At 37.7% G+C, this 26,559-nt stretch overlaps 3 protein-coding genes across 3 annotated transcripts; 2 read left to right on the top strand and 1 right to left on the bottom strand.

Moving 5' to 3' along the window:
* Window positions 1-1,060: 1,060 nt before the first annotated feature.
* On the top strand, window positions 1,061-5,819 carry LOC103429851 (uncharacterized). The gene is made up of 9 exons (XM_029097564.2): window positions 1,061-1,409; window positions 1,748-1,888; window positions 2,071-2,166; window positions 2,253-2,379; window positions 2,799-2,908; window positions 3,422-3,517; window positions 4,647-4,729; window positions 4,908-5,180; window positions 5,503-5,819. The coding sequence occupies exons 1-8, from the start codon at window positions 1,101-1,103 to the stop codon at window positions 5,119-5,121; spliced, it is 1,176 nt and encodes a 391-aa protein (XP_028953397.2). The 5' UTR covers window positions 1,061-1,100; the 3' UTR covers window positions 5,122-5,180; window positions 5,503-5,819.
* Window positions 5,820-6,627: 808 nt separating this feature from the next.
* Window positions 6,628-9,670, top strand: LOC114822797 (GPI-anchored protein LLG1-like). The gene is made up of 3 exons (XM_029097966.2): window positions 6,628-6,891; window positions 6,998-7,060; window positions 9,034-9,670. The coding sequence occupies exons 1-3, from the start codon at window positions 6,810-6,812 to the stop codon at window positions 9,393-9,395; spliced, it is 507 nt and encodes a 168-aa protein (XP_028953799.1). The 5' UTR covers window positions 6,628-6,809; the 3' UTR covers window positions 9,396-9,670.
* A 14,906-nt stretch (window positions 9,671-24,576) lies between these two features.
* On the bottom strand, window positions 24,577-26,559 carry LOC114822751 (uncharacterized). The gene is made up of 2 exons (XM_029097838.2): window positions 25,489-26,559; window positions 24,577-25,082 (listed from the first exon to the last, which is right to left on the bottom strand). The coding sequence occupies exons 1-2, from the start codon at window positions 25,741-25,743 to the stop codon at window positions 24,972-24,974; spliced, it is 366 nt and encodes a 121-aa protein (XP_028953671.2). The 5' UTR covers window positions 25,744-26,559; the 3' UTR covers window positions 24,577-24,971.

The following is a 26,559-nucleotide window of genomic DNA, read 5'->3' as shown; positions in this document are numbered from 1 at the left end:
GGTGACTAGAACAACCAGTGCGAAGATAACAAACTTGACACTTTACGTATTATGAATTCTATCCGATTTTGTACATCAACAACTTGCATTCGCATCTTGAGGAAAAAAAAGAAAAGAAAAAAATGACTATTTAGTGAAAAAGAATACTTCCATGAAGCGAAGTGGGACACAAAAGTCCCATGAGGCTTTCTGCCAACAAACCCATACTTTTATCACGGATAATGAGATCACTGCCCTTTCTAGAAAAGCGCCCACTCCAGCCTGCCCACAACTCCAACCTTCCCACCTCTCAGTTTCCACAAACCCACGGAAGGTTCGTCGGCTTGACTTGTAGCAAGCCCAACCCCAAATGTTGGACTTGAATTGGTCTTTGAGGCATCAACATTTCCAAGTTATCTCTGCCCCAGCCAATTAGGAAGTCGCACGACAAAGTTATCACCATTTCGATTCCAACTTAGGACGGAGACAAAACTTTCACGGATGGAAAAATACGTATTTTCTGATTTAGGGAACGCATGGGGGTCGATTGAACTGTTCTTATAGACAATGACACACGATTGCCAATAGCCGATGCAGCAATGAAGCAATGATACGGACAATCAAGCAAAAAGACAGAACCTAAAGCTAACATCAATCCCTAACAAGCCCTCTCATTTGAACTCTCAGTTTTCTGTTCCTATTGTGATAATTACTTCCTCAACACCAAACTGAATAACTCGAGAAAAGCAAAATACTAGGAACCAAATAACGACTGAAAGGTTCAATAATATTTACCAAGAGAAAATAAAAATAGAAAGAGGAAAAATGCATACCGCTCAGAGTGATTTTTTACAACTCTCTTACACTTCGCAATATAACGTCAATTTCAATGTCAATATTATAAAACATTGAGTAAAAAACATAAGACGGTAGAAAACCCATCAAGAATCACATTTTTCAAAAGAGTCCTATAAAAACATTTCTCATATATTTAAATATTGTAGCTAAATTCTAAATTTATTTTCATTTTACCAATAAAGAAAACCAAGATAAAAAAAGAAGATAATAATAATAAAAGGTTAACGCTAGAGTGACGGGGCCCAGAAGAAGCAAAATACACCATGGCGTCGCCTTCAAGTGCTTTAACATTGAAATGTTCTCCCTGTATCGCCTTCTCCACCAAAACCCTTATGGACTCCAAACCCACAACTCTCCACAGACCCTTTTCATGTTCAATTTCTGGGTCGCCCCCACGAGAAGCTCGTACAAGCGGCGTTCATGAAGGCGCTATCACATTGCAGGAATGGAAGGGTTGGGGCACCGCGTCTCCAGTTCCCGCCATGGTTACCAAAATTGTTGAGGATTTGAAGGCTTTGGAGAAAGATATTGATACCCAGATGAGCTTTGGTGGTAGTCGTGGCAAACTTCAGGTATATAATATGACATTTGATCAAATTATTATCCCTTTTGTCTTCTGTATGAATATTTGGAGTAAATTTTGTTTCAATGTTATGTATTTACATTTTGTGTAATCTATTTACCATGGAGGTTTATCAGCATCTATAAGAAACACTTTAATATTATGAGCTTAGGTTATTGGGTGATTAGGGTGTCTGATGTAACAAATATTTACTTGGGTAGACTTATATTCTATGAAATGTGTAGCTCAGATGAAGTTTTTCTGTGTTCTTTTCGGATTGTACTATTGGAGTGGTTGATAAATTGGCTCTAAGGTAGGTTTTTGATAACTTGATACCTTACTTTTCAGGGAGATTTCAAAGTGCAGGAGGATAGAAAACACCGAAAAACATATCAGGCTTTAGGTGATTCTGAAAAAAAGCTCCAATTCTTTTCAGCTCGACAAATAGCATGTCGTTTGCTCGGAAGTAGGGGCTACCTTTGTCAAAAGGTATTTGGTTATTTTGTTAAAACAAATTTGCACTTTCATCAGGTTTACCTTCTTCCTCTTGGTGAGGTAATATTGAAGCATGTGCATCCTAGAAGAGACCAATATGCCCTTTTACTGCTTAATATCTTCATATCATGTTCATCGTTGCTTATTGGACTTATTATCACTATGCACTAATGCAGTGCTGGCTTCCTTCCAAAGAAGATTGTATGTGCTCTAGAGTCACACAATGCACTCTATGGAATAGAATGCGGTTTTGGTTATACATGCATCCCAAGGTTTTCTACTGCTCATTTATGAATCAATTTGATACTTATTTACAGATTTCAAAACGTTTTTAAATTTGCAATCATCAATGTTGCAGGATTTCTTGCGACAGAACAACACTGGAAAGTTGTTATGGCAGGTATTTGGCACTGAGGCAGCAACTTTGTGCCTCTTTGGCATTTCCGAACATGAAGAAATAATGTGGAATGCATTGAAGCTTGCAGGTTTATTTGATTTTCTTCCCTCTTCAAAGAAGTTCAAAACTGATGCTGCCTATAAATGTCAAGTTGACCATCCTAATGTGATTAATGCATTGTTACTTTAAAGCATTAAACTTTTCTTTATGATACTCTTTCCCTATTGTTACGAAAACCTACTTTGGTTCCCGAGTGTGTGTTAACTGTGATAAAAGGGGTGCTTTATTTTCTTATTATTTGTAGCCTTTGGCTTTTGCAGTAGATTTTGTAACTGCATGTTGAAACAAACTACTGGTATTAGTACTCAGCTATCTTGATAAATTTAAGTTGCCAGTAATATTTTGAGCAGTTCTATTTGGCAGTTTTGTATATGTTCCCTAGTTTATTTTATGGATATTAAACCTTTCGAATCACTAACATCATTTTCGGATTTACGTTAAATACAGGAAAAAGCAATACTTGGTGCCTGTATCCCAACAAAAATGGAGTGTTAAAATCAGTTGAGGATGTCTTTGGCCAAGAACCGTCACCATATCTGGCAGGAACAGATACTAAGGTATTATTGTTTGAGAGCAATGTTGGGAGGGCTTCTGCATGATTTTTTATTTATTTTTTAGTTCTCTTCTTAGTGGTCTTTTTATTAGGCATTTTCTATTTATTAAATTCATGTTTTTCCTACATTAAATGGGGGTAAGGCTAGCCGACATTCACCTCTCCCAGACCCTGCGTAAAGTGGGAGCCTTGTGCACTGGGTACGACCTTTTTATGTTTTTCCTACATTATTCATCTGACAGCATGTCCGGCTGAAGCTATCAAGTGCTCTAGGAAGCACTAAAAGGGTTTCTCTAACCCAATAAACACTAAATAGTTCATTTTGATTATCTGAAAGTGCACTTTTCATTTCCGAAACACTCCCAAACACACCTGTGGCTCAATTATAAATGTTGGTTGTCACCTAGATACTGTGTTGATAGATCGCCACACTAGCAAGAATAATGTTTAGGCATCAGGTTTTTTTGTAAGAAATATTTTATAATCTCTTCAAGTTTACCATGGTGGTCAATTTCAGTTTGACTATGCGAAGACAGATGAAGATAGGACTCTGAATTTCATTTTGATTGACGGAACATGGAACAATTCAGTTGCAATATTCAGTCGGCTGAAGGTAAACCTGTCAGGCATATCTTTGTTTCTATGTATTTTCTTACTTACATGTTTTGATTGTTGTCTACAAAATGCTTAATGTAGATTTCTTGTATTATTTCATATGGCATATATTTGACCATCAAACTTGGACCTCTACCAATAAATCATGGGGTTATTTTTCAAATGACTAGTTAAATTAAGTGAAAATCCTTTTTTTGCATGTGGTCCAGTATACTAGTGGATAGAATGTTGGGTTTCTACCCATGGGTCATGGTTCGAAACTCCCCCTTCTCCTAAATTATTGTAATAGTTTCGAAATCTCCCCCAGCCCCCCTCCCCCCCTCTTCCCCTAATATTAGTACAAAAAAATAAAAATAAAAGTGAAAAATCTTTTTGACCCCTTTTTATGAGGTATTAATATTATAGCCATTTTCATTGTAAAAAGATCTAAATGCCCCTGTTGTACATACTGCATGGTTTTTCTGTCAAGCCTTGGGGGCACTTTTGAGGAGATGAGTATGTAAAGGTCAGTTTTAGAGTTGAACTTGATAGGCATTATGGAGGAGATGAGTTCGACTCCACAGCTGACCTTTGTGAGTTTGTGTCCATGCTCAGATCTAAAAGTTTATGCTAAGACATGGTTTGGGCAACCAGAGAGTGATGGTTAGTTCTTTTGATGAGTTTCATTGCTTTTTTCTGGATTTACTGGGTTGGCAACCTTTTTGCTCACCACTATTCCTCCACTAACTGCTGTACGGAGCTACTGCAGGAGATGTCTTTTTAGGTTCAAGAAGTTTGGTTTTAGCATTGAACTGAGTTGGACATCGGTCGAACCTGAAGGGCAATTTGGTCAAAAAATGGTCAAATACTATCAAAGTAGAACCTCACCTCCGACACCAAAACAGTTTTCCCCACATTAAACTTGGTATTAGACTACAGTTACAAATAAATCATTCTCTAAAAGTCCCTCTGCTTTCGATTTAACAATAGGGTCAACAGTTTGGACCTTTGATGCCCATAACTATCAATTTTGCTTTACTTCAGTACTGGTATAAAGCTATCAGATCGATTTAGGGATGACCTTTACCAATTTTAACAAAAGGACCTCCACTCTTTGTGAGTTTTTCACTTAAGTATTTCTAGTGCAGGATCAAGCAGCGTCAGTTTGGGGCGATGGAGACTTTCCTTGTATTTCCCTGGCCACTGGTACTTCTGCAATGCACAAACTTCGGTAAGAACTAATAAATGATTTTTACTGTTTTCTATTCGGGAGCTTTTTTTTTTCTTTGGTTTTATTTTTTTATTGTTGAGCACTTTCTTTTGCTCTTTTACATTCCCACCTTCCAAATCACTAGTCATTTTTTTTTTTAAAACTGGTTTTGTAACTAATTGTTTTGTGTTGAGGGCAGGCCCCAACCATCATGGGATCGGACCTGTACAGCAGGAGCAGCTATCGGCCTCCTCTCTGAGCTGCAACTTCTTCCAGAGTTCAGCTCCGTTGGATTAGATAAACAGGCTGAAGCTGTAGAGGATACTTTAGTTGTATTATTAGAAGCACTGACAAATAGACGGCTTCGGATGGGCAGGTCCATCAGTCGCAAAGTACGACACACAATATATTAACAACCAACCAAGAAAAGTTGATGCTTGACATGTCACCAGGAAGATTATAAAGTTCTGAGGTAATTTTACTGAATTCTTTGATACTTATTTCTGAAATGCAATGGATGGTATTCTGCTAGTTTATATCGTCTGTTGAATGTCCTTACTTGCCCTTGATTGTCTAATTTACTGGATATGGATCTGCATGTCGCACACATCACATGGATGCCAACGCTCCATACAATTTCAGTTGATTACTGTTACGACGTACTGTTTCTGCTTGTTGTTGACTTTCTGTTGCTTTTCCCCCTTCTGTTGATTGCATATTGTTCTCATTTGGTTGTTTTCATAGTAACCATCTTGCAGAAATGTTTACATATGTATTTTTTTTTTCTTTTCAAGGTTTTCATTTATCGGTTCACATCGTATCAGAAACGAATTTCGGAAATCAGCAATAGATTGAGTAATATGTGCACGAGGGCTCCAACTTCGACTGCTAAGCTGCATCAGTTTCCTACTTCTGAAATGATCATCCCTTCTAGTTTCTTACCATCAGTGAAGGAGGACGGAGGATTATATATTTTAGGGCACCTGATACGGTCACTGTCACACGGAATTTATTTACTGTTGAACTGATCAAATTCAAATGATTTTGTGGATTATTTTCAGAGTACGTTGATGAAACCTAAATGAAGAGCAGTAAAACCAAGTTCCACTTTTTTCTTGTCCTCCATTATTTTGGATACCCTAGGGGGGTTAAATGGTTTGGTTGATTCAAGTCCAGCGTTGAAGCCGGAATGACAATGTATTGCTCGAACGGAGCAAGCCATATCGTTGTGTCAAAACATAAACCCTGCCGAAAGAGAAACGATTAGCTCAGGTCGAGCAATTTGGTGATTAGTTTGGCTTAGATGTTATAATTTAAGCCTCCGGCAACCGAAAAAGCTCAAAGAAAGCTCGTACGGCCGTGTTCATGCTTGGCTCAAATGATGCTTTCAAACTCGAGCTCAAACTCGCCCAGGATTGTTTTTGGATTGAGATTTAATTCGGCTTCACCTAATGAAAAGTGAAAAATAAAAAAGCATACACTACTAGTAGTAGGACATTTCTTAACATACACGTAAACTCTTGGAAGATTGGTCTTCAATCGTAAGGGAAAGCAATGACATTGTCTGACCTTAATGAACCAATCTTTAACAAACGAGCTGAGCTTAAAAATAATAGTTTTGACGAACCGAGTATTTCGAAGTTTATTATTAACATTTTTTTTTCAAATGAACGTAATATTTTGTTTGACCTCGACTCACATTTTTTACGAACTGAACTTGAACTAGCTAAAAATAAAATTAAAACATCAGGACAATTTGTTTCCCCAAAGTATTAAAACAGCTTTTGTCTAGAAAAAAAAAACAGCCATTTAAACTAGTAACGTCTGAAACATCACCACCCACAGAAGTTGTTTATGTTGCCACTTTACCCTCTCCAAATTTCATGCAGCATTTCGCTCTCCTCCCTCCAATTCTCTATCTCTCTTCCCTCAAACAAACTGACAGACCTAAAGAGAGAAAGTAAGAGAGGGAACCAAAACCATCAACCAAAAAAGAAAGGGGAGAAGGAGCTGAGCCTGAGACTGAGAGGCCAAAGGCAGAGATCGACAACGACAACTTGACATAGGTCATAGGTTCTTCGGTCTCTGAAGTTATTTCACAATGGCTTCGTTATCTCATCCCGTTTTCTTCCTCTTCTTCTTCCTTGTATTGGGTTTTGCCTCCTCCGCCACCTTCATCTCTTGTAATTCCCCTTTTATCTCGTCTCTTCTTTTATTTTTGTTCTTTTTATTTTGTTTCAATTTAATTTAATTTAATTTAATTTAATTTTCGTCTTGTGAATGTTACAGATGATATCTTACAGGCTGGTGGATCATCCACGGGGGGACGTGCCCTTCTTCAGGCCAAAAAAAGTAGGCAATTACCCTTCATTTCCTTACTTTCTCCTTTTAATTAAATATAATTTATGTTTCCATAATTTTTCTTCTAATTTTTAAATAATTAATTTGTTCTTGGCCATCAATTCAATGTGCTGGAAATGTGTTACGGCTTACAATATATAATGTAGAATGCTTCTTGACTGATTGCGTATTAGTTTTGAGTTGAATGTTCTAATTTGGTCATTTCGTTCAACAAACACCTTCATAACAAAAATAACTAAAAAAAAAATTCAATTTTCTATGTATTCATGGTATTATTTGTCTCTGAATCAAGATAACGAGTTCATAACCAAAATATACGCGAGAATTCATCCCAAAACGGAAAGGAAATACAATTAGAGCTTAAAAGGGTGTTTTAGATTTTGGCCCTTAGAACTCAATATTTCTAGATAAAAACCCATCTATCTTTAAAGATCCATTTTAAGCCCAAATTTAAAATTTGCAAACATATGGGAACACTATTGACCTATTAATACAATTTATTTACATTCATGCCACTCATACTTTATGGTCCTTTTTCCAAATTCCTAAATTTATGCCAAATTAATAGTAGAAAAAGTGAAATAAAATGTAAAAAGTGTTTGCATTAACCGTATCCATGTCAAACTAGAAAAGTAGTTTTTTTTTTTTCGTGATATATTTTGTAACAATTTTACCTATATTAATTGGTAGGTAAATTAGTTTGTTCCAATTATTTAAAAAAAAAATACTACACCTATATTATATATTTTGAATCAAATAACATTCCTCTAACTTGTAGGTAAATTATTTTCTATGTATTGTTATATATGTTAGACAAGTTTTGTTGTTGTATAAACATGAGTGGGACATAATATTGTTGATTTTATACATCAAACTGCATTTCTTTTGTTATAGGTAAATTATTTTCCATGTACAAGTACTTATGTTAGGCACGTTTTGTTGTTGGTACATACAATATTTTGAATCATTGTAAAGAAAGATATTACATTACACCCATGGTATAATTGTTGTAGGTAAATTATTGGAAATTAATTTGTAGTTAGGTAATGAACATTTTGCATCATTAGAAATGAACATTTCAAATAGTAGGTAGGTAAATTAATTTGTTCTAATTATATAAAAAAAAATTACACTACACCTAGTTATATTTAATTTTTCCAATTATTAAAAAAATTTATACTACACCCAACCAAATAACATTTATCTAACTTGTAGGTAAATTATTTTCCATGTATTGTTAGATATGTTAGGCACGTTTTATTGTTGTATAAACATGGGTGTAACATAGTTTTTTTAATACTATGCATTGAACTACATTTCTTCTTAATATAGGTAAATTATTTTTCATGTATTAGTACATATGTTAGGCACGTTTTGTTGTTGGTATAAACATTATTTTGCATCATTGTAAAACAGAGATATTATATTACATCCATGGTATAATTGTTGTAGGTAAATTAATGTGCATGTAGATAATGAAATACACTGTTCTAATATATTAATAAAAAAAAAGATAAATTAAAAAGTATTCAAGAGTAGGGTGAAAAAAACCGAATCGAATAGTTTTATGAAAATTCAAAGCCTTTCTAAAAAATTAATATGCAATAAATTTTTTGACATTAATGTCTTCTTTTTTTTTTTTTTTTGCAAAATCACTTACTCTCTCCTTACAATTAATTGTCTACATCAAATATGTAATAGGGGTATTTTAGGAATGTGAAAATGTAAAATGTGTGAAGTAATATGAAATTAATGAATTTTCTTATGTGGATCCTAGTTATTGGGTTTTCTTTGAGTAAAAAAGTGATGTAGGGTTTTATATGAAGAAAATTGAGTTAGAAGGGCTAAAATCATATTTTCAGAAAAATTAAAATGTACATTTGATTCGGCGTCTCTAGCTAGCTTGTGGTATATATGTTTCATCTGCATTGTATAAGTTTCTTTTCCGGCTGGGTTATCTGCAGATTGTCCTGTGAATTTTGAGAACCAGAACTACACAATCATAACAAGCAAGTGCAAAGGACCAAACTACCCAGCAAAGAGCTGCTGTGATGCCTTGAAGGATTTTGCCTGTCCTTTTACAGAAGAAATCAATGACTTGAAAAATGACTGTGCTTCAACCATGTTCAGCTACATAAACATCTACGGGAAGTATCCTCCCGGTCTGTTTGCATCTCAATGCCGCGAAGGGAAAGAAGGTCTCGCATGTCCCGCTGAGGCCCCGAAATCTGATCAGAAGAGCAGCAGAGGTCACATATCAGCTACTCACTCCATCATGCTAGCACTATCTGCTTCCTTCCTTGTATTATCCTTCCATATGTTCTGAGCTGGTGTAAGTGTGATAAAACATCACCCCCCACTCAATTATTTTTCCGCGGATAACTCCCACCAATTTGTATGCTTTGAACATGTAACCCAAATAGTATAATTTTATTATGTACTTGGCAGTTTATCACTAAACCCACACACATTTCTGATATGAAACAAGTTCCTTTGCTCTAATAGTCAATAGTACATGAAAAACCCTAATTGTGATCTCTTGAGAGTTATCTCACATTATGAATGTAAAGCGTTGACTACAGTATGTAATGCTTTCATGCAGATTCTTCAAGTTGCCAATGACTTTTAAGTTGGATGCTTTAAACTTTTTCATAGTATCAAAGCATACAATTCACGTCTAGATAACGCATTCTCAAATTTAATTTATGTTTTAAGTGGAGAGTATAGACGTAACTTCAAAAGGTGAACCCAAAATTGTCGAACTCAACCGAAAAGGACTAGGGCTGGTTTCAGTTCGGTTTCCAAACTAAAAACCCCATACCATAAACCAAAATTGACTCAAATTTCGGTTGGTTTGGCAATATGCCAAAATTGACCAAAAAATTTGGTCGGTTCGGTATTTTGGTTTTCGGAATATTCGGTTCATTTTTATCGGTTCGGGTTACGGTATTCTTTGGTCGGGTTCAGATCTTTCGGTTTTTTTTAGCCCTAAAAATGACTAGAGTCGGATCTCCGCCAAAGAGAAAGAGGTATACAAAATTGGGTGATTACTTTGGGAATGCCATCCACTGAGAACGTCATTCGATCATCAAAGTGGAAACTAAATAGTTATTAGGATAAGGGAAATTTTATTTAAAGAAAAATTAATGAAAATGGTTTCAAAAGTTTACATTTTAACAAAAAATCAGGCCATAAGTTTATTTAATGGTTAGTACAAAACCCAACATTTAATGAATCAAATCAACATGGCCCAACATAAATAACCTTGTTGTTTTTCCGAATTTACCCCTAACGACTTTTTATTTTATGTTTGTATTGTTTTCAGCTCAGACAATACACGTCATTCCGTTTAAACAACCCATAGCTCGATCCCGTTTGAACATCCCATAGCTTGATCATTCATGCTTCAATACTCAGCAATTCGTTTGATATGCGACTTTTGTAGAAAACTGAATCGTGGATTTTGTGTTCTGATTTCAAATTTTTGAGCTATTTCTTCTACATGGACGTGATTCAATTGTCAGTTTCTAGATTTTTGGAATTATCGGCTTGCATGTGATTCAACTGTTAGAGTTTTGGAATTTTGAGATATTCATCACCATTTTATCATCAATAAGGCATTATAGGTAAGTTTTGATTCACTCTTTGTATTTTATTTTCGATTTGTTTTGGATTTTCGTTTGTTATTGTATGCATTTTTGTATTTATGATCGCTGGTTCTTGTATATTTATCGTTTATAAATATGTTCGTCCATTATTTTGTGTTTGGGTATATATTTTTTGAAACTATTGGCATATACGTTTCATAAATAGTGTTGTTTCAGTTTCATAAATAATGTTCAGTTTTGATAAATAGTGTTGGTTCAATTTCATAAATAGTGTCGGTTCAGTTTCATAAATAGTGTTGCAGTCTTCATAAATAGTATTATGTTATTGGTTCAAATTAATAAATAATGTTTGTTATTCATTGAGTTTCAGAAAGTAGTGTTTTGTTATTGTTTTCTGTTCTAGAAATAGTGTTTGTTATTGGTTCAGTTTCATAAAGAGTGTTAGTTTTATGTTCATTTTATATGTATATTGTTTTATAGATTGTTATTGGCTATTTTGGACAGTTTAAGAAACTTTGTTATTTGTGTTTTGCATTTTGTTGTTGGTAATTTGTTATATATTTGCAATGATTTGTAACTATTTGTTTTTGTGTTTATTAGATATGAAGAATGATAAACTAGCTCAATTCACTTATAGTGGTGTATCCGTTGTTAGTTCTATTACTGTTGAGTCTACGTTCAACTAGATAAACTCTCGAGGTCAAATTTGCCCATCTTTTTTTGTATCCCTACTTCAATGATAGTGTATAAAGACAAAAGCTTGAAAAACCGATTTACATCAGTGTCAATGATCATATATTTTTTATAGGTGGCTTGTATTTTTTATTAGCCTCAAGATAAAGCTTGAAACATTGATTTATACACTACCGTCCATATAAAGCTTTATGAGACTCCAAAATGGAGTTGTTGCCTACTGTTCACATATATCTTGGCGTTATTCAAGCATCGGCTTGTACAATTGCATTGAATCTACAAAACCAGTCATGCTACAGTGATATTGGAGATACGCGATTGGAACTCCTTTCTTCTTATTCTTGACTGGACTTTCCTCTGCCCTTTCACCTTGCAGCAGCTCCATTTTCATCTCTCACTTACTGTAATAATACAAATCAAAAGTCACTCAATGATGAAAATACCTCAAAGTAGACTACACATATAATCAACATAAGCAGACATGTTTTGCTAAGCGGAAGCTGAATTAAAAGGCAAACAACCAGAGGAAAATTCCAAGAGGTATTTGGAACAAGAAGCAGAGAATGAAAATAGATATGCCACTAGGTCACTTAACAAAAAAATACTAACCACATAGAATCCTGATACATTGACTTATAAATATTGTAAAGATATGCTAACAAATGTGTGGATTTAGAACAAGAAGCAGGTCTTGGTGATTGCATACCTCTAAAAATATGTGATTCAAATCTTGTTAGATCATCGAGTTATAAGAACCTAGCAGGTCTGAGAGCAAAGAAATATAAAAAGATGAATATTAATGATAATAATAATTTTTAAAGAGTTCACAACAAAAAATTAGCGATTGCCAAATCTGTATGGAGATAAATCCACATGGATGGAGAAAAGCCATAACAAGTTGGGATCAAGTCACGTAGGTTTTACATTGGAAGCTGAATACTACATGAACATTCACATGCTCCTTGTGAAGTGGTCATTTCACTCTTCCTCGACTCCTATCACTTCCACCTTCTGAGTCAGCGGAATGATCTTTGTGAAGAGAACCTCAGCACCAAAGAAAACACAACAGCTTCAGAAAACGTTTCACTCACTTGATATGCAAATTGACTAAACTAATTATCTATATATATGTATGCGTGGGCGCGCTCACATCACATAACAACTGCAAACCATTTCACAATGCAATGCTCATGGAGGCATGAAATTTCTCATGTATGATAGAAAAGATGAATGATGCCAAGTTTACGATATGCAAGGCAAGCATGGTGTAAGGCTGAGCGAAAATTTGTAGTTGAATGATTAAAAAACTAAGTGAAAGAAATGTGTTTCTTACCGGTCTTCTTGGTAAACTTATAAACTTCTGCACTGACATAAGTACGAGGGGGGGCACCAAGTGGTTCATCAGGTATTCCTTGTGACTCTTGAGACAACAAAAATGTACAAATAAGTAGACACTATTTATGAAAGCAAACAAAAACGAGAGTTAGGCATTGTTTATGGAATTGGACCAAGAAGTAGGCCACACTGTTTATGGAACTGCACCTATAAGTAGGCACTATTTATGGAACTAGACCAAGAACTAGGCAATATTTATGAAACTGAACCAAGAACTAGGCACTATTTATGAAACTAAACCAAGAAATATGCACTATTTATGAAACTGCACCAAAAATTAGGCACTATTTATGAAACCAAAACAAGAGTTGCACATTGTTCATGGAACTGGACTAAGACTAGGCCACACTATTTATGAAACTGAACGATAATACAACAGTGTTTATGGAACTACAAAAATTTAATGAAGTCATGAAGAAAAGAGAAGACAAAGTGAACGATGTAGTTTTTATATAGAGAACTAGTAGTTATTTGTAGAAACATGTTATTTAAAGAAATATTTGCCCACTGTATCAATCGCAAACATACAAAAAGAAATAGAAAGGGGTTAAAGTCTTCCCCAATTGTTACAACAACAGGTAGCAGTTAACATAACCAATTAATATTACAGATAGATACTGATATCCCACTCGCATTTTCAGCAGATATCATTCTCCTCGTTATCGCCATGCTATAGTTTAGCTATCTCAGCTTGTGCTTTCTCCAAAATCTGCCTCTTCTGCAGTTCCAAGTCCCTGTGGAAATCCATCATCATCTTCTCAAAACAAAATTAGTCGATTTTGTAGTGTTTTTTGAAGTAAAATTCATAGATTTATCGAATCACAAACATTCAAATATATACCTCTTCGTTGACGGTGTGCTTGGATGAAAATTATGGCTTTTGTTCGACTTTTTTTGGGCGATTGGTCAGCCATTGATGACTTTTAAAGGTATTCAACTTGATTTTGTTCTTCCGATTGCTGAATGTTGTTGGATTTTGAGCTTCAAATTTCAAAATTTAGGGTTTTTTGGATGGTTTACGGTGGAAGAATAACTGTTTTCAAATTTTAGGTATTTTTAAGGGTTGAGTTTGGTGGGAATTGATTGTGCGAATTTAGAGGATGACAGTATTGTAAATATATGAAAGTTTTAGCTGACTGTGCTGTGTAATTTTCCGTTAGGGATATTTTTGTAAATTGACTTCTTAATGTTTTGGGCTTAGAGAATTCAGCCCGTGTTCAAATTTTAGGGTTTGTCCTTATTGTTAACACTTAAGCCCTTATGGTTAAATAAAACTTTAAGGTGGTTTTTTATTAAAATAAAGTTGGACGAAACCCTTTTTATTAAAGTTTCCTTTATTTAAACTCATTTAACCTCTTTTTACACTCAACTTAAACTTTAAATGTTAATTGTCTATTTTACCCTATTGTATAATTACTATTAAGTAGAAAATGAAATTAATAATAAAACTCAAATTTATCAATAAACTTAAACACTATAATTAAACCCTACGATCACTCTGTTTATCCTACTTTCATTATGGCTAAAACCCTAATACCTCTTATAGAGAAAAATAAGTTTTTTTTTATTAAGAGATGGTGATTTTGAAGTTTTGAATCCTCCAACCAAGGTATGACTCAATTTATGAATTTTTCGTTTGTTTGATTTCAATTTTTTAGAGTGTAGAAGTTACTTTACTGTAATTTTTTTTCAACAAATAGAAGCATCTTGAAGCAAAAACCATGATTCATTTGCATTATCTTGCTCGGCTAACGCCCAGTCTGAATGAGGCAAAAAATACAGTTTATCTAGACTCCAGCACAAACACAAATTCTACATCTATATACATATTGAATATAGACCAATTATTTTATCTAGACTCAAGCAAATTCATGTTTATAGTGTCGTGTTTCCTCGTTACCGTAATCATGTTTCCTCGTTACATATTGAACAAACACAAATTATGCATTTATATACATATTGAACATTATCTAGACTCAAGCGATTTTCATTGCTACCAAATATTTGAGTAGTGCCTAACAGGGCATAATTGGCCTTTTACTTGGGGAATTGCTACCAAATATTCCAGTTCCAATCAATACATATCTGATTTCCTGTGCAATGCAACATGTTGATGCACAAAACCGGATGGTCTTGGAACAACGTAAATCCGACCGTGAATCTGCATGAAATGTAAGAACACAAGATGTATCGTGGTTCACCCCAAGGTTTGGGCTACGTCCACACTGATTATGTATTTATTTGAGGGAATAGAGAGGGAGAGGGTGAAAGCTTCTGAGAGCTTCTGAGGATGAGAGAGGGGATCTCAGGCCTAGGAATTGGCCTCCGAGAGTGAGAGTGAGAGTGAGGCCTCCCCCAATTGTGAGGGTGAGGGGTCCTTTTATAGAATAAGGACTCCTCACTTATTACATATTTGCCCCTTCCTATATCCCATAATTACATTTAAGTCCCCTGAGTATTTGTACGATATCTAAATACGAGGCCCTAAATATGGTATAAACAGTAGTCCCCCAAGTCTTCAGTCAAGAGAGTCTTTTGGCTGGAGACTTGAAATTCAGTCCATGTGTGGGCCGAAGTAACTAGATGTCGTCTAGAACTAATGCTTGATATGAGGCGGTGCCCAATCTGAAATGATGCTCAACTAGAAGTAGCACATGTTGCGAGGCCGCTCTGCTTGTAGCTTGTGTTGCCTTGGTTGGCTCGGCTTGTGGCGTTGAAGATGAGGGAGTCCCTTTTATAGAATAAGGGCTCGTTCCTCAATACATAAATGATGGGCTAGAGTTGATGCTCGCGGCGAGGCGGTTGCTCAGCTGGCGGCGTTTCTCTCTAATGAAGGTGAGGGAGTCCCTTTTATAGAATAAGGGCTCGTTCCTCAATACATAAATGATGGGTTAAGTCCCCCGAGTATTTTTCATGAGGCCCAGTTGAGGCCCAATATATGGTACATAATGTAGTCCCCCAAGTCTTCGGTCAATAGAGTCTGTTGGCTGGAGACTTCAAATTGAATCCATGTATGGGCCGAAGTGACGGTTGTTCAGATGTGGTATTTGTATACCTTGCACTGAAGCTTTGTAGGTGAAGCTTTGCAGGTGAAGCTTTGAAGCTAGAGCTCTGTAAATGAAGCTCTCGAAGCTGGAGCTTTTGTAAATGAAGCTTTTGAAGCTGATTGACATGAGTGATGCTCATGAATGTTTTGATTGACATGAGTGATGCTCATGGATGTTGTCATGAGTGATGCTCATGAATGTTAACATGAGTGATGCTCATGAATGTTGACATGAATGATGGTCATGAATGTTTATGTATGATTGTCATGAGTGATGCTCATGAATGTTTATGTATGAATGACATGAGTAGTGCTCATGTATAATTTGGAGTACTAGGCGTACTTTTGACGACCTGGTTGGTGCCATTTCAGGCCTATGGGCCTTTGCCCTCCACAACATGTCAGTCCAACCCATTTATTTTGGGCTTGTCGTTGTTCTTTTTTTTTTTTTTTTTTTTTTTTTTTTTTTTTTTTTTTTTTACCCTCTGATGGGGTTTATACATATTACCCTCGGATGGGGTTTATACATATGTCTCCGAAAGATAATAAATTACATCATTCTGGTAGAATGTTTATTCCTTACTTTTGTTTTTCTCTTTCTTTTCTACTTTTCTTTTGTAATTATCTCAGTGGGTAGCCATATTTTCTGCTTTGCTCTTTTCCACCGCAAATCTCATGTTGAAAGGGTAGCCATGCTTTCTGCTTTGCTCTTTTACTTTGCTTTGCTTTCTTGGAGGACCGCTCTTTTTAGGAATAATGGTGCTCGGTGTCTTGTCAATCTAACGTCCCAAGGCACTGACACAAGGGGATGCTGGGACCTTGTAGTGGGATGGCAACAGCTTGGCATCATTAGATGTCTGAATTCCTTTACTTTCCAGCCGTGTGTTTAAAGAAAATCTGCTTTACCTTTACTGCTTTTGCACCGCACAAACTCCAATCTTTATCTTTTCTCTGATTTCTCTCTCCTGGTCCTCCTCTATCTCTCTCTCTCTTCAATCTCTCTATACGCCGAGAAAGCCGACAACAGTCTATCCGAAAAGATATCAAACGGGACGATCCCCACGTAAATCTTCATGGCCGAGACGTCAGCAGCGTTGGGGTTGCTGCTGTTTAAACGACGTCGCTAATCCGGTGGAGGCGAACTGCATGACGCTGACTCTACCGTCGATTTTCTTGCTCGGTTCTTTACGGGACATAGCTCTGACCATCTCCCTTCCTCTTTGATGAACTGGTGACGTGGTGGCCGACATGCTCTTGCTCAGGCAGAGCAGGCAGAGGCAGGTGAAGATCATGGAGCTCAGATCTGATTTTCTACCTCTCTCTCTGCTTCTTAGCTTGTTGGTCGGGATCGGAAATTAGTGGAGACAGTGGGCAAGTTTTCATCGCTGAATAATATTCCACCTGTTTCGACTCCTCGTCCATCTCAGACATCCTCCTCCCAATGATCCTCTTCATGGAGAAGAATGTGTTCTCGGGTTTCACTGGAGTCCAAACCATAATGTCGTGCCGCGTGGATTCAGGGAGGCCCACATGAGGGAGTCGAAGCCGAGGCCGAACGCCAGGAAGTTGCAGTGGGCGTGGGACTTGAGGACCTGGAAGGACACGCCGATCTCTTTTCGCGACTGCTGCGTGGTCTGGCGCGACGTGGCGTAGTGGATGATGGCCTGGATCTGGATCGGCGATGGGGTAGAGGACAGAGGTGTCACCTGGCAGAAGCTGGAGATGGCCAGCGCCGCGCCGATCACTGGAACCAGAGTCACGGCGAGAAAACCCAGGTCTCTCGGAAAATCTTATTCTCTCTCTTCTCTGCTGATTGGATGGGTGTGATTGTAACTGACAAATGATGGTAGAGAGAGAGAGACAAAGTGTGTTTGTGTATCGAGAAGTGGGGTTTTTGTTTAGCTCATTTCCAGAGAGAGAGACGAGTGATTTTGAGATCTGGTTTCTGGGTTTTTGCAAATTTTTGCAGATTCACGACGGAGATGAAAAAATGAAAGAGAACCGACACAACTTTTCGTATCGATTCCCACAGACGGCGCCAAATGTTGTTGCACAAAACCGGATGGTCTTGGAACAACGTAAATCCGACCGTGAATCTGCATGAAATGTAAGAACACAAGATGTATCGTGGTTCACCCCAAGGTTTGGGCTACGTCCACACTGATTATGTATTTATTTGAGGGAATAGAGAGGGAGAGGGTGAAAGCTTCTGAGAGCTTCTGAGGATGAGAGAGGGGATCTCAGGCCTAGGAATTGGCCTCTGAGAGTGAGAGTGAGAGTGAGGCCTCCCCCAATTGTGAGGGTGAGGGGTCCTTTTATAGAATAAGGACTCCTCACTTATTACATATTTGCCCCTTCCTATATCCCATAATTACATTTAAGTCCCCTGAGTATTTGTACGAGATCTAAATACGAGGCCCTAAATATGGTATAAACACAACAGAATGAATCTGCATTACAGATCTTATGAAAGCTTAATTTTTGTTTTTTTAATAATGCAAGCATTACGGAAATTGCACCCTCAACAAACAAGCCTAGTACAAGCAAATCATGATGACACATTGATACTTTACCCAGCCATTGCCCCAAAAACCAAGGCTGGCTAGCTGTTTGCATAGGAAAGTTATTAGCTTCGCAGAGCAAAGCATAACAGGGACAAAGACCGACAATCACTAATGTCCAATGGGTGTAAAAATAAATCCAGATATTGAATTGGGTTTATAGGGTGTAACAATAGGTTAGATGAGTTTAAATAAAATTTTCCTTAAAATAATTGAGTTTCTCTAAACAATTATATTTTAACAGTACGTTGATACATCAAATTTGCCCATATGGAGAAGGGATAATCTCAACTTATCATGTTGTTAATATTATCGTGTTTGGTTTATGCTGAGACTCAAAGACTGATGTTAAATAGTTGAATCTAGTTCTAGTCTGCTCAAGCAAAAGCCCCCTAAAAGCATGCCAAGAAAAGAATTGGAGACAATTATCATACCAAAAGAAGCACCAAAGAAAAACCAATGGTACAACAATCGTGGAGGTGGAAAAGATCGAGTGAAATTTTTCAACGTCCTTTTTTGGGTGGCCGCACGTCTTTGTTGAAGGATGTGGTATTCCTCAAAGAAAAGCTAAAATTGGTCATCTACACTGTGTAAATATCATTTTTTTATATTAAAAATATAATGCAAAGCCGATTGGATAGTGCAAGTGCATGCCTAGTCAAATACCAATCAGATGCAATGGCAAAGCAGGGCTGCAAAAGGAGGATTGTTTTGTTGAATTCACACATAAAAGTTGGTCAATTTTGGCATGACCTCACGTCAAATTATCAAATTATCAGAGAGAGAAATAGGTCAAAAGTTCATTTTTAACAACATTGATATACACACTTCGATAAGTATGAGATTTTATCACAAAAGGTTTCAGAATTAGTTAGAGTATGTTTATACCATACTTAGGGCTTCCGTATTTAGATCTCGTATCAATACTCGGGGGGACTTAAATGTAATTATGTAATAAAAGAATGGGCAAATATGTAGTAAGTGATGAGTCATTATTCTATAAAATGACCCCTCACCCTCACAATTAAGGGGAGCCTCACTCTCACCCTCGGAGGTCAATTCTAAGGCCTCCTCATATCCCCTAAGCTCTAAGCTCTCTCAAAGCTCCCACTCTCATATTCAAAGCTCTCTCCCCCTCAGAAATACAATATCAGTGTAGACATAGCCCAAACATTGGAGTGAATCACGATACATCTTGTGTTATTTACTTTCTTGCAGATTCACGGTCAGATTTACGTTGTTCCAAGACCCCTCCGGTTTTGTGCATCAACATTTGACGCCGTCTGTGGGAATCGACACAAAAAACTATGTCGGTTCTCTTTCATTTTTTTCACCTCCACCGCAAAAATGTAAAAACACAAAACCAAAAGCTCCAAAACATCATATCCACCATCCACGGCCCTGATTCAATCTCGTGGAAATCTCCGATCCCTTTCGCCCCAAAATAAAAGCTTTCAGATTCTCTGCATGCATCGTAATCCGTTCGATTTTTGTATGATTGGAAATCCAAATTGATGGGTTTCTTGTCGGATCAGACGGTCAACGATTCTTCAAAGATTGGCAAAAGTAATGAACCCTATGCCAAGTGCGATACAAAGAAACCATCGAGACCATATGCCAGCCCACAACCTACAAAGAAACATGCCAGAGCAGCCTCGAGAAGGTGGCGGGTGACAGCACCGACGCCAAGGACCTGATCAAGGCTAGGTTCCAGGTGGCGGAAGACAAAGTTAACCCGAGACAGGCCGGGTTTCAGGAAGCTGGCGGTTAACCCCAGACAAGCACTCCGCCTCCCCCAAGGTGGAGAAAGACAAAGCCACCGTCAGATTCAAGCAGGTCTCCGAGGCCTACCAAATCCTCATCGACGAGCGCAAGCGCGCCGACTACAATTTCCAGATCTCTCTGCAGCTGAAACAACAAGAAAACCACCCCTATTTGGATGTTGATTAAGGGCCTACAGATTTGGATCTTATCAACAATCAAGGAGGTGATGCATCGTCATCATCACATGTTTGAGTTAGATCACAATCAGTTCATCAAACGCCTCTTTCATTTTTCGATTTCTAGGGTAGTCCGGTCCAGAAGCACCAAAAATATCTCTCTCTCTAATCTGACACAGTCACTCTCAAACGGAAGTAATAGGAAGCTTATTAGGAGAAGCGACCCAAATTCTAAGCAAATCGTCGTCCGCTTTCTTCTTCCTTAACCCAAATTGGAAGCTCTCTCTTTACAAACCCTCCAAATCCCCTCGCCTTCTTCGCACCTTCGGGATCTGGCCTCCGCTGACGCATTCGTCAATGGCAGCATCCACCCAAATGGCGTCGCCGTCATCACCCTCGGTCGCCCCCCAAGCTCTTAACGCCATGAAAGTAGATATTGGTGTGAAATACAAGAGCTATCTGGATGAATGGGAATCTGACCTAAATGTGAAGTGTGTTCTTGTTGATAGCCGCTCGGCTCGTGCCTTTGGTGGCGGAAAGGACAATAAAGGGATTGTTGTCGAAATCTTATGCCGAAAGAAGACGAAATGAAAGGTTCTACTCAACCAAGTCCGCCAAAGTGCATAAAGGTTCGAGGAAGAGCAAGAATGAGAAGGCCCCTGGTGCCAAGAGCATCTCCCCAATTTCGATAAAGAAAAGCAAAAATGGAAATGGCGCAGAGGCAAAAGCTTCTGTTTCAAATGGTTCAGCTGCTTCAAATTCACGCCCCAAACAACGTAACAAAAGTAGATCATTTAATGGGCGACAGATGTGATGATGGCCATCATAGCTGATTTTATGCTTGTCTGGCTTCCTGCTCCTACTGTTTCACTTCGACCACCTCTTGCCGTCAACGCAGGCCGTATTGCTAAGTTCTTCTATGGGTGTCCAGATAATGTTTTCCAGGTAGCTCTGTCTGGAACATCTTACTCACTTTTTACAGGAGAACATGCGGGAAATGGAGTGAGAAACAAAAGTAAAAGCAAAGTAGAAAGCAAAAAAGCAGTGGGAACAGAAAAGCAAAAAAAAAAAAAAAAGGGAAAAGAGAAGTGAGAATGGATGGGCACGACCAAAGCAAGTGGATTTGCAAGCAAAAGATACCTTACAAATCAAGGTGGACAGAGAATGAGCGGGGAGATCAAGAAAAGCATCAGCAAAAGAGAAAGCAAAAGCAAGGAATAAACACCCTCACTGCAAAAGCAAGGAATAAACACCCCACCAAAATGATGTAATTTATTTTTCTTGTTTTTGAGTGATGTAATTTATTTTTCTTATCTTTCGGAGACATCTATATAAACCCTATCAGAGGGTAATAAAAAAATTAAAAAATAAAAACAGCAAGCCCAAGATAATGGGCTGGAGTGTTATGTGTAAGGCGAATGCCCATACGCCCAAAAGAGCCAGGCTCTCTATTATCACCAACCAGGTGATCAAAAGTACGCCCAGTACTTCAAAAAATTATTCGGCAGTCTGCTGCTATTATCACCAACCATGTGATCAAAAGTACGCTCAGTACTCTAAAATTATTCGGCAGTCTGCCATTATTATCACCAACCAGGTGATCAAAAGTACGCCCAGTACTCTAAAATTATTCGGCAGCCTGCTGCTATTATCACCAACCAGGTGATCAAAAGTACACCCAGTACTTCAAATTATACATGAGCATTACTCATGTCAATCATACATAAACATTCATGAACATTACTCATATCAATCATACATAAACATTCATGAGCATCACTCATGTCAACATTCGTGCGCATCACTCATGTCAACATCCATGAGCATCACTCATGTCAATCAACATAAACATTCATGAGTATCACTCGTGTCAATCAGCTTCAAAAGCTTCATTTACAGAGCTCTAGCTTCAAAAGCTTCATTCACAAAAGCTCTAGCTTCAAAAGCTTCATTTACAGAGCTCCAGCTTCAAAGCTTCACTTGCAAAGCTTCACCTACAAAGCTTCAATGCAGGGTATACAAATACCGCCTCTGAACAACCGCCATTTCGGCCCATACATGGATTCAATTTGAAGTCTCCAACCAACAGACTCTATTGACCGAAGACTTGGGGGACTACATTATGTACCATATATTGGGCATCAACTGGGCCTCATGAAAAATACTTGGGGGACTTAGCCTATTATTTATTTATTGAGGAGCGAGCCCTAATTCTATAAAAGAGACTCCCTCACTTTCATTAGAGAGCACCCATTATTCATGTACTGAGGAGCGAGCCCTTATTTTATAAAAGGGACTCCCTCACCTTCATTAGAGAGCAACGCCGCCAGCTGAGCAACCGCCTTGCTGCGAGCATCACTCCTAACCCATCACTTATGTATTAAGGAGCGAGCCCTTATTCTATAAAAGGAACTCCCTCACCATCATTAGAGAGTATCAACTCTAGCCCATCATTCATGTATTGAGGAGCAAGCCTTTATTCTATAAAAGGGACTCCCTCACCTTCAAAGCCACAAGCCGAGCCGACCAAGGCAACATAAGCCACGAGCCGAGCAGCTTCACAACATGTGCTACTTCTAGTTGAGCATCATTTCAGATTGAGCACCGTCTCATATCGAGCATCAGTTCAAGACAACATCAGTTACTTCGGCCCACACATGGACTGAATTTCAAATCTCCAGCTTAAAGACTCTCTTGACTGAAGATTTGGGGGACTACTGTATATACCATACTTAGGGTCTCCGTATTTAGATCTTGTATAAATATTCAGGGGACTTAAATGTAGTTATGTAATAAAGGAATTGACAAATATGTAATAAATGAGGAGCCCTTATTCTATAAAATGACCCCTCACCCTCACAATTAGGGGAAGCCTCACTCTCACCCTCAGAGGTCAATTATGAGGCCTCCTCACATCCCCTAAGCTCTAAGCTCTCTCAAAGCTCTCACTCTCATATTCAGAGCTCTCTCTCCATCAGAAATACAATATCAGTGTGGACGTAGCCCAAACATTGGGGTGAACCACGATACATCTTGTGTTATTTACTTTCTTGCAGATTCACGGTCGGATTTACGTTATTCCAAGACCCCTCCGATTTTGTGCATCAACAGAGTATAATTAAGATATTTAAACGAGACAACCGTTTTGGGATATTTCAACACCACACGCTAAATTGCACTCTGATACAAAGCTTAATACCAAGCAACCAACTAGTTGAAATATCTTAAGTTTTTGTGTCCATTTATGTAATACTGATGCCAAATTTTAATGGTCTGCTAAACTCGTGAATTGATAATACTATTTGTTGATATAGCCGCATCACATCCATACGTTGCATGCACATCACAATCTCAAATATATGTGGTCCATATTATGTCATCATAGGCAAAGAACTTCCTCACTTTCAGTGTGGTAGTGGCTTTGGTCGACATGTTGTCGTTGAAAACTTTATGGTTAAAAGCATTACAAGTGTGCACATTGCCAAGCCTCAAATGGATCAAATTAGGAAGGAAACACCCTATAAATTTCCATATCTTATGCCACATGATTTCATGAAAGATCAAAATCATCATATCACATCATTCTGACATCATATCATTAATCAATGAGTCACTTAGTCCTATAATCTAATATATATTTTTTTAATTTAAATCTTGTGAATGATAATTTTTTGATCAATATGTAACATTTTAGTTTTAAAACCAGTGTTCTAAAAAACGCCCTAGGCGGCCGTCTAGGCGCTGGACGCCTAGCAACCGAGGCGTTTTTGGGCAAATCGGGCTGAAAAATCGGGTTGGGCCTAGGCGGCCGCCTAGACGGGCCAGGCGGGCTGGGCGGCTAGGCGGGCTGGGTGGCCCTAGGCGGTCCTAGGCGGTCCTAGGAGGTTTTTTTTTATTTATTTTTATTTATTGCGTGCTTTTTTCTTTTTTGGTTTCATGGTGGTATACTTATGGAAATAGTGTATCTAATTTGCAAATGATGGATTTACTACAAGTTCATCCAATATTTATGGAAATAGTGTACCTAATTTGCATTTTATCATTATTCTATTATCCATACAAGTATAGATTTTTTTAGGTGTCAATATGCACTTATTTACAAGATATACAAGAAATTTACCTAAATCCGCCTAGGCGCCGCCTAGCCGTCTAGGCGCTAGGCGCTAGCCCGCCGCCCGACTAGCGCCTAGCGTTTTTTAGAACCTTGTTTAAAACAGATGGAAAATGATTTTTTTGAAATTACCCACCAAAACAAAAAATAAAATCAAAGTAAAAGATATTACATTAATTTCCACACGATTACAAAAATAATACATTTTACGGCCTTTAGGCTAAGATTAAGTACATGAATACAAAAAGGCATCACTGAAATGATACCCTTACAATTCCTCTATTTCTAGGAGGATGACCTGCTTGGCAGGTACAATGCTATCTTGGCATATCATGCCAATAATACTTATTTTCATATGACGTTAAATTATTAACATAAAACGCTACAGTTGTGATTACTTCTAGTTTTTAGTACTAACTTCATCTCATGACCAAAAGAATCGAAATCCAATCTTGAAGATGTTTCCTCAAGATGGAAGATGGATCTAATAATCAAGGGAGGCAAAAATATTTAGATTAGAATAGATAGAAGATAGAGACCGTCAAATCTTATCTGTGAGCAGTAATCAGCGTTTCAATAAATCTCAGCCCATCGAACTTGGGTGCAAATTTGTCCGTCGAAGCCGATGATTTTTCTTGATTTCTCTTAGAGCCAGCCTCCTACAAAATCAAACATAAACATATCCATCTCTTAATTACCATTTGTATAAATAAGAAGACGACGCTTTTTGAACACACAAACTCGCTCGCTGAATTTTGCTAAGATAGGTGGGTCCAGCACACAATTAGGGTCCACCTCTATTAGAAATGTCAACGGTAAGTGTTTTCAAATAGTAGAAATTCATGAATAAAATTAGTTGGGGTAGTAACTACTAACTATTAAGTAATAAAACTCATGAGTTCAAGGGTCAAAATCCCAGATTTCATTTTCTTTTCCTTTTCTGTTTTTTGTTTTTTGTTTTTTCTCAGCAACCAAACAGAGCAGAATCCTAGAAAAGTAGAAGCAGGGCAATTAAGCTGGATACTAAGAAGAAACAATGAATACAAATTAAGATTATTTAATTGCCTGGTGAGAGAACCGCATGGTTGAATCAGACACAAAGCTTGAAGAGGAAGAAGTGGCGGAGAGAGCAGTGGCAGAAGCGGCGGCGACTGAGGCCGCTAGAAAGCCCGGCTTCTTCATCAGTGGAGAAGATGGGTATTCGCTAGCTGGATACTTGGAGGGTTGGACCTGGAGAGCCTGAAAGTTGGGAAACTGACTGTTTGTCTGGTAGGAAAATGAATGCGAGAAAATGAGAGAAAGTTGTGTGGGCAGTTGCATGAGCTATGACGGCAGGCATACATATATATATTGCTGGTCCATGGTAAGTTCGAACATTTACGCGGCAACTATGCCCGCAACTTGGCTGCAGAATTCCAAATTTACCCTTTGCACATCTCCTTTTCAGATGTTCTCAATTGTCTAAAATACCCTCCCTGGGGCGACATATTCACCTGCACCTGCACCGATTGTGTTTGGTCTCCAACTTCTATACCCCAACTTGCGCATACCATTGCTTCCTTTGTTTTCCGTTGGGGAGGTTCTTTTCATTGGGATATTGTGGCCCTTGGATATGGTTAGCAATTTGAAAGGGGAAATTACATAAAATTATTTTAATTATAGGTCGCATCACAATTTCATATTTCATGTTTTAAACATTTCAATGTTAACCTCATTTTATGAATTTGTTGTAATGTCAAACCTCTGTCAGTCAGTCTGTCGATTTCTCTGTCAACTACTGACGTGGATAGAGGCGGAGCCAACTGGGCTAGGAAGTGAACCTTACCTCTAGCCACATCAGCAGTTAACAAAAAATTAATAGATAAACTGACGGAGGTTTGACATTACAACAAGTTCATAAGATAAGGCTAACATTGCAATGTTTAAAACATGAGATATGAGATTGTGATGCAACCCATAATTGATGTGGTTTTGTGTAATTTATGCAATTTGAAATTAGGCTATAGTTAAATCTAGAGAAAATTAGTATTAGGTGTTTTATTTTCGTGGGAGTGTTTTATTTTCAAGCATTTTTCATTAGTTTTCCTTTAATTTTATCATGCCATATGTTAACTATAAGATCCTACTACTGCTATT

Source organism: Malus domestica, chromosome 17 (genome assembly GCF_042453785.1).
Source record: "Malus domestica chromosome 17, GDT2T_hap1".
Lineage (NCBI taxonomy): Eukaryota > Viridiplantae > Streptophyta > Magnoliopsida > Rosales > Rosaceae > Malus > Malus domestica.
This window is presented reverse-complemented; position numbering and strand designations above follow the sequence as displayed.

Excerpts from the sequence above, each read along its gene's own strand:
- LOC103429851 (XM_029097564.2), top strand. The coding sequence starts at position 1,101 with ATGGCGTCGCCTTCAAGTGCTTTAACATTGAAATGTTCTCCCTGTATC. Across the intron at positions 2,909-3,421 it reads TGGCAGGAACAGATACTAAG|TTTGACTATGCGAAGACAGA; the intron begins GTATTATTGTTT and ends GGTCAATTTCAG. Across the intron at positions 4,730-4,907 it reads TCTGCAATGCACAAACTTCG|GCCCCAACCATCATGGGATC; the intron begins GTAAGAACTAAT and ends TGTTGAGGGCAG.
- LOC114822797 (XM_029097966.2), top strand. The coding sequence starts at position 6,810 with ATGGCTTCGTTATCTCATCCCGTTTTCTTCCTCTTCTTCTTCCTTGTA. Across the intron at positions 6,892-6,997 it reads CTCCGCCACCTTCATCTCTT|ATGATATCTTACAGGCTGGT; the intron begins GTAATTCCCCTT and ends TGAATGTTACAG. Across the intron at positions 7,061-9,033 it reads CCTTCTTCAGGCCAAAAAAA|ATTGTCCTGTGAATTTTGAG; the intron begins GTAGGCAATTAC and ends GGTTATCTGCAG.
- LOC114822751 (XM_029097838.2), bottom strand. The coding sequence starts at position 25,743 with ATGCAACTGCCCACACAACTTTCTCTCATTTTCTCGCATTCATTTTCC. Across the intron at positions 25,083-25,488 it reads CCATGCGGTTCTCTCACCAG|GAGGCTGGCTCTAAGAGAAA; the intron begins GCAATTAAATAA and ends TTGATTTTGTAG.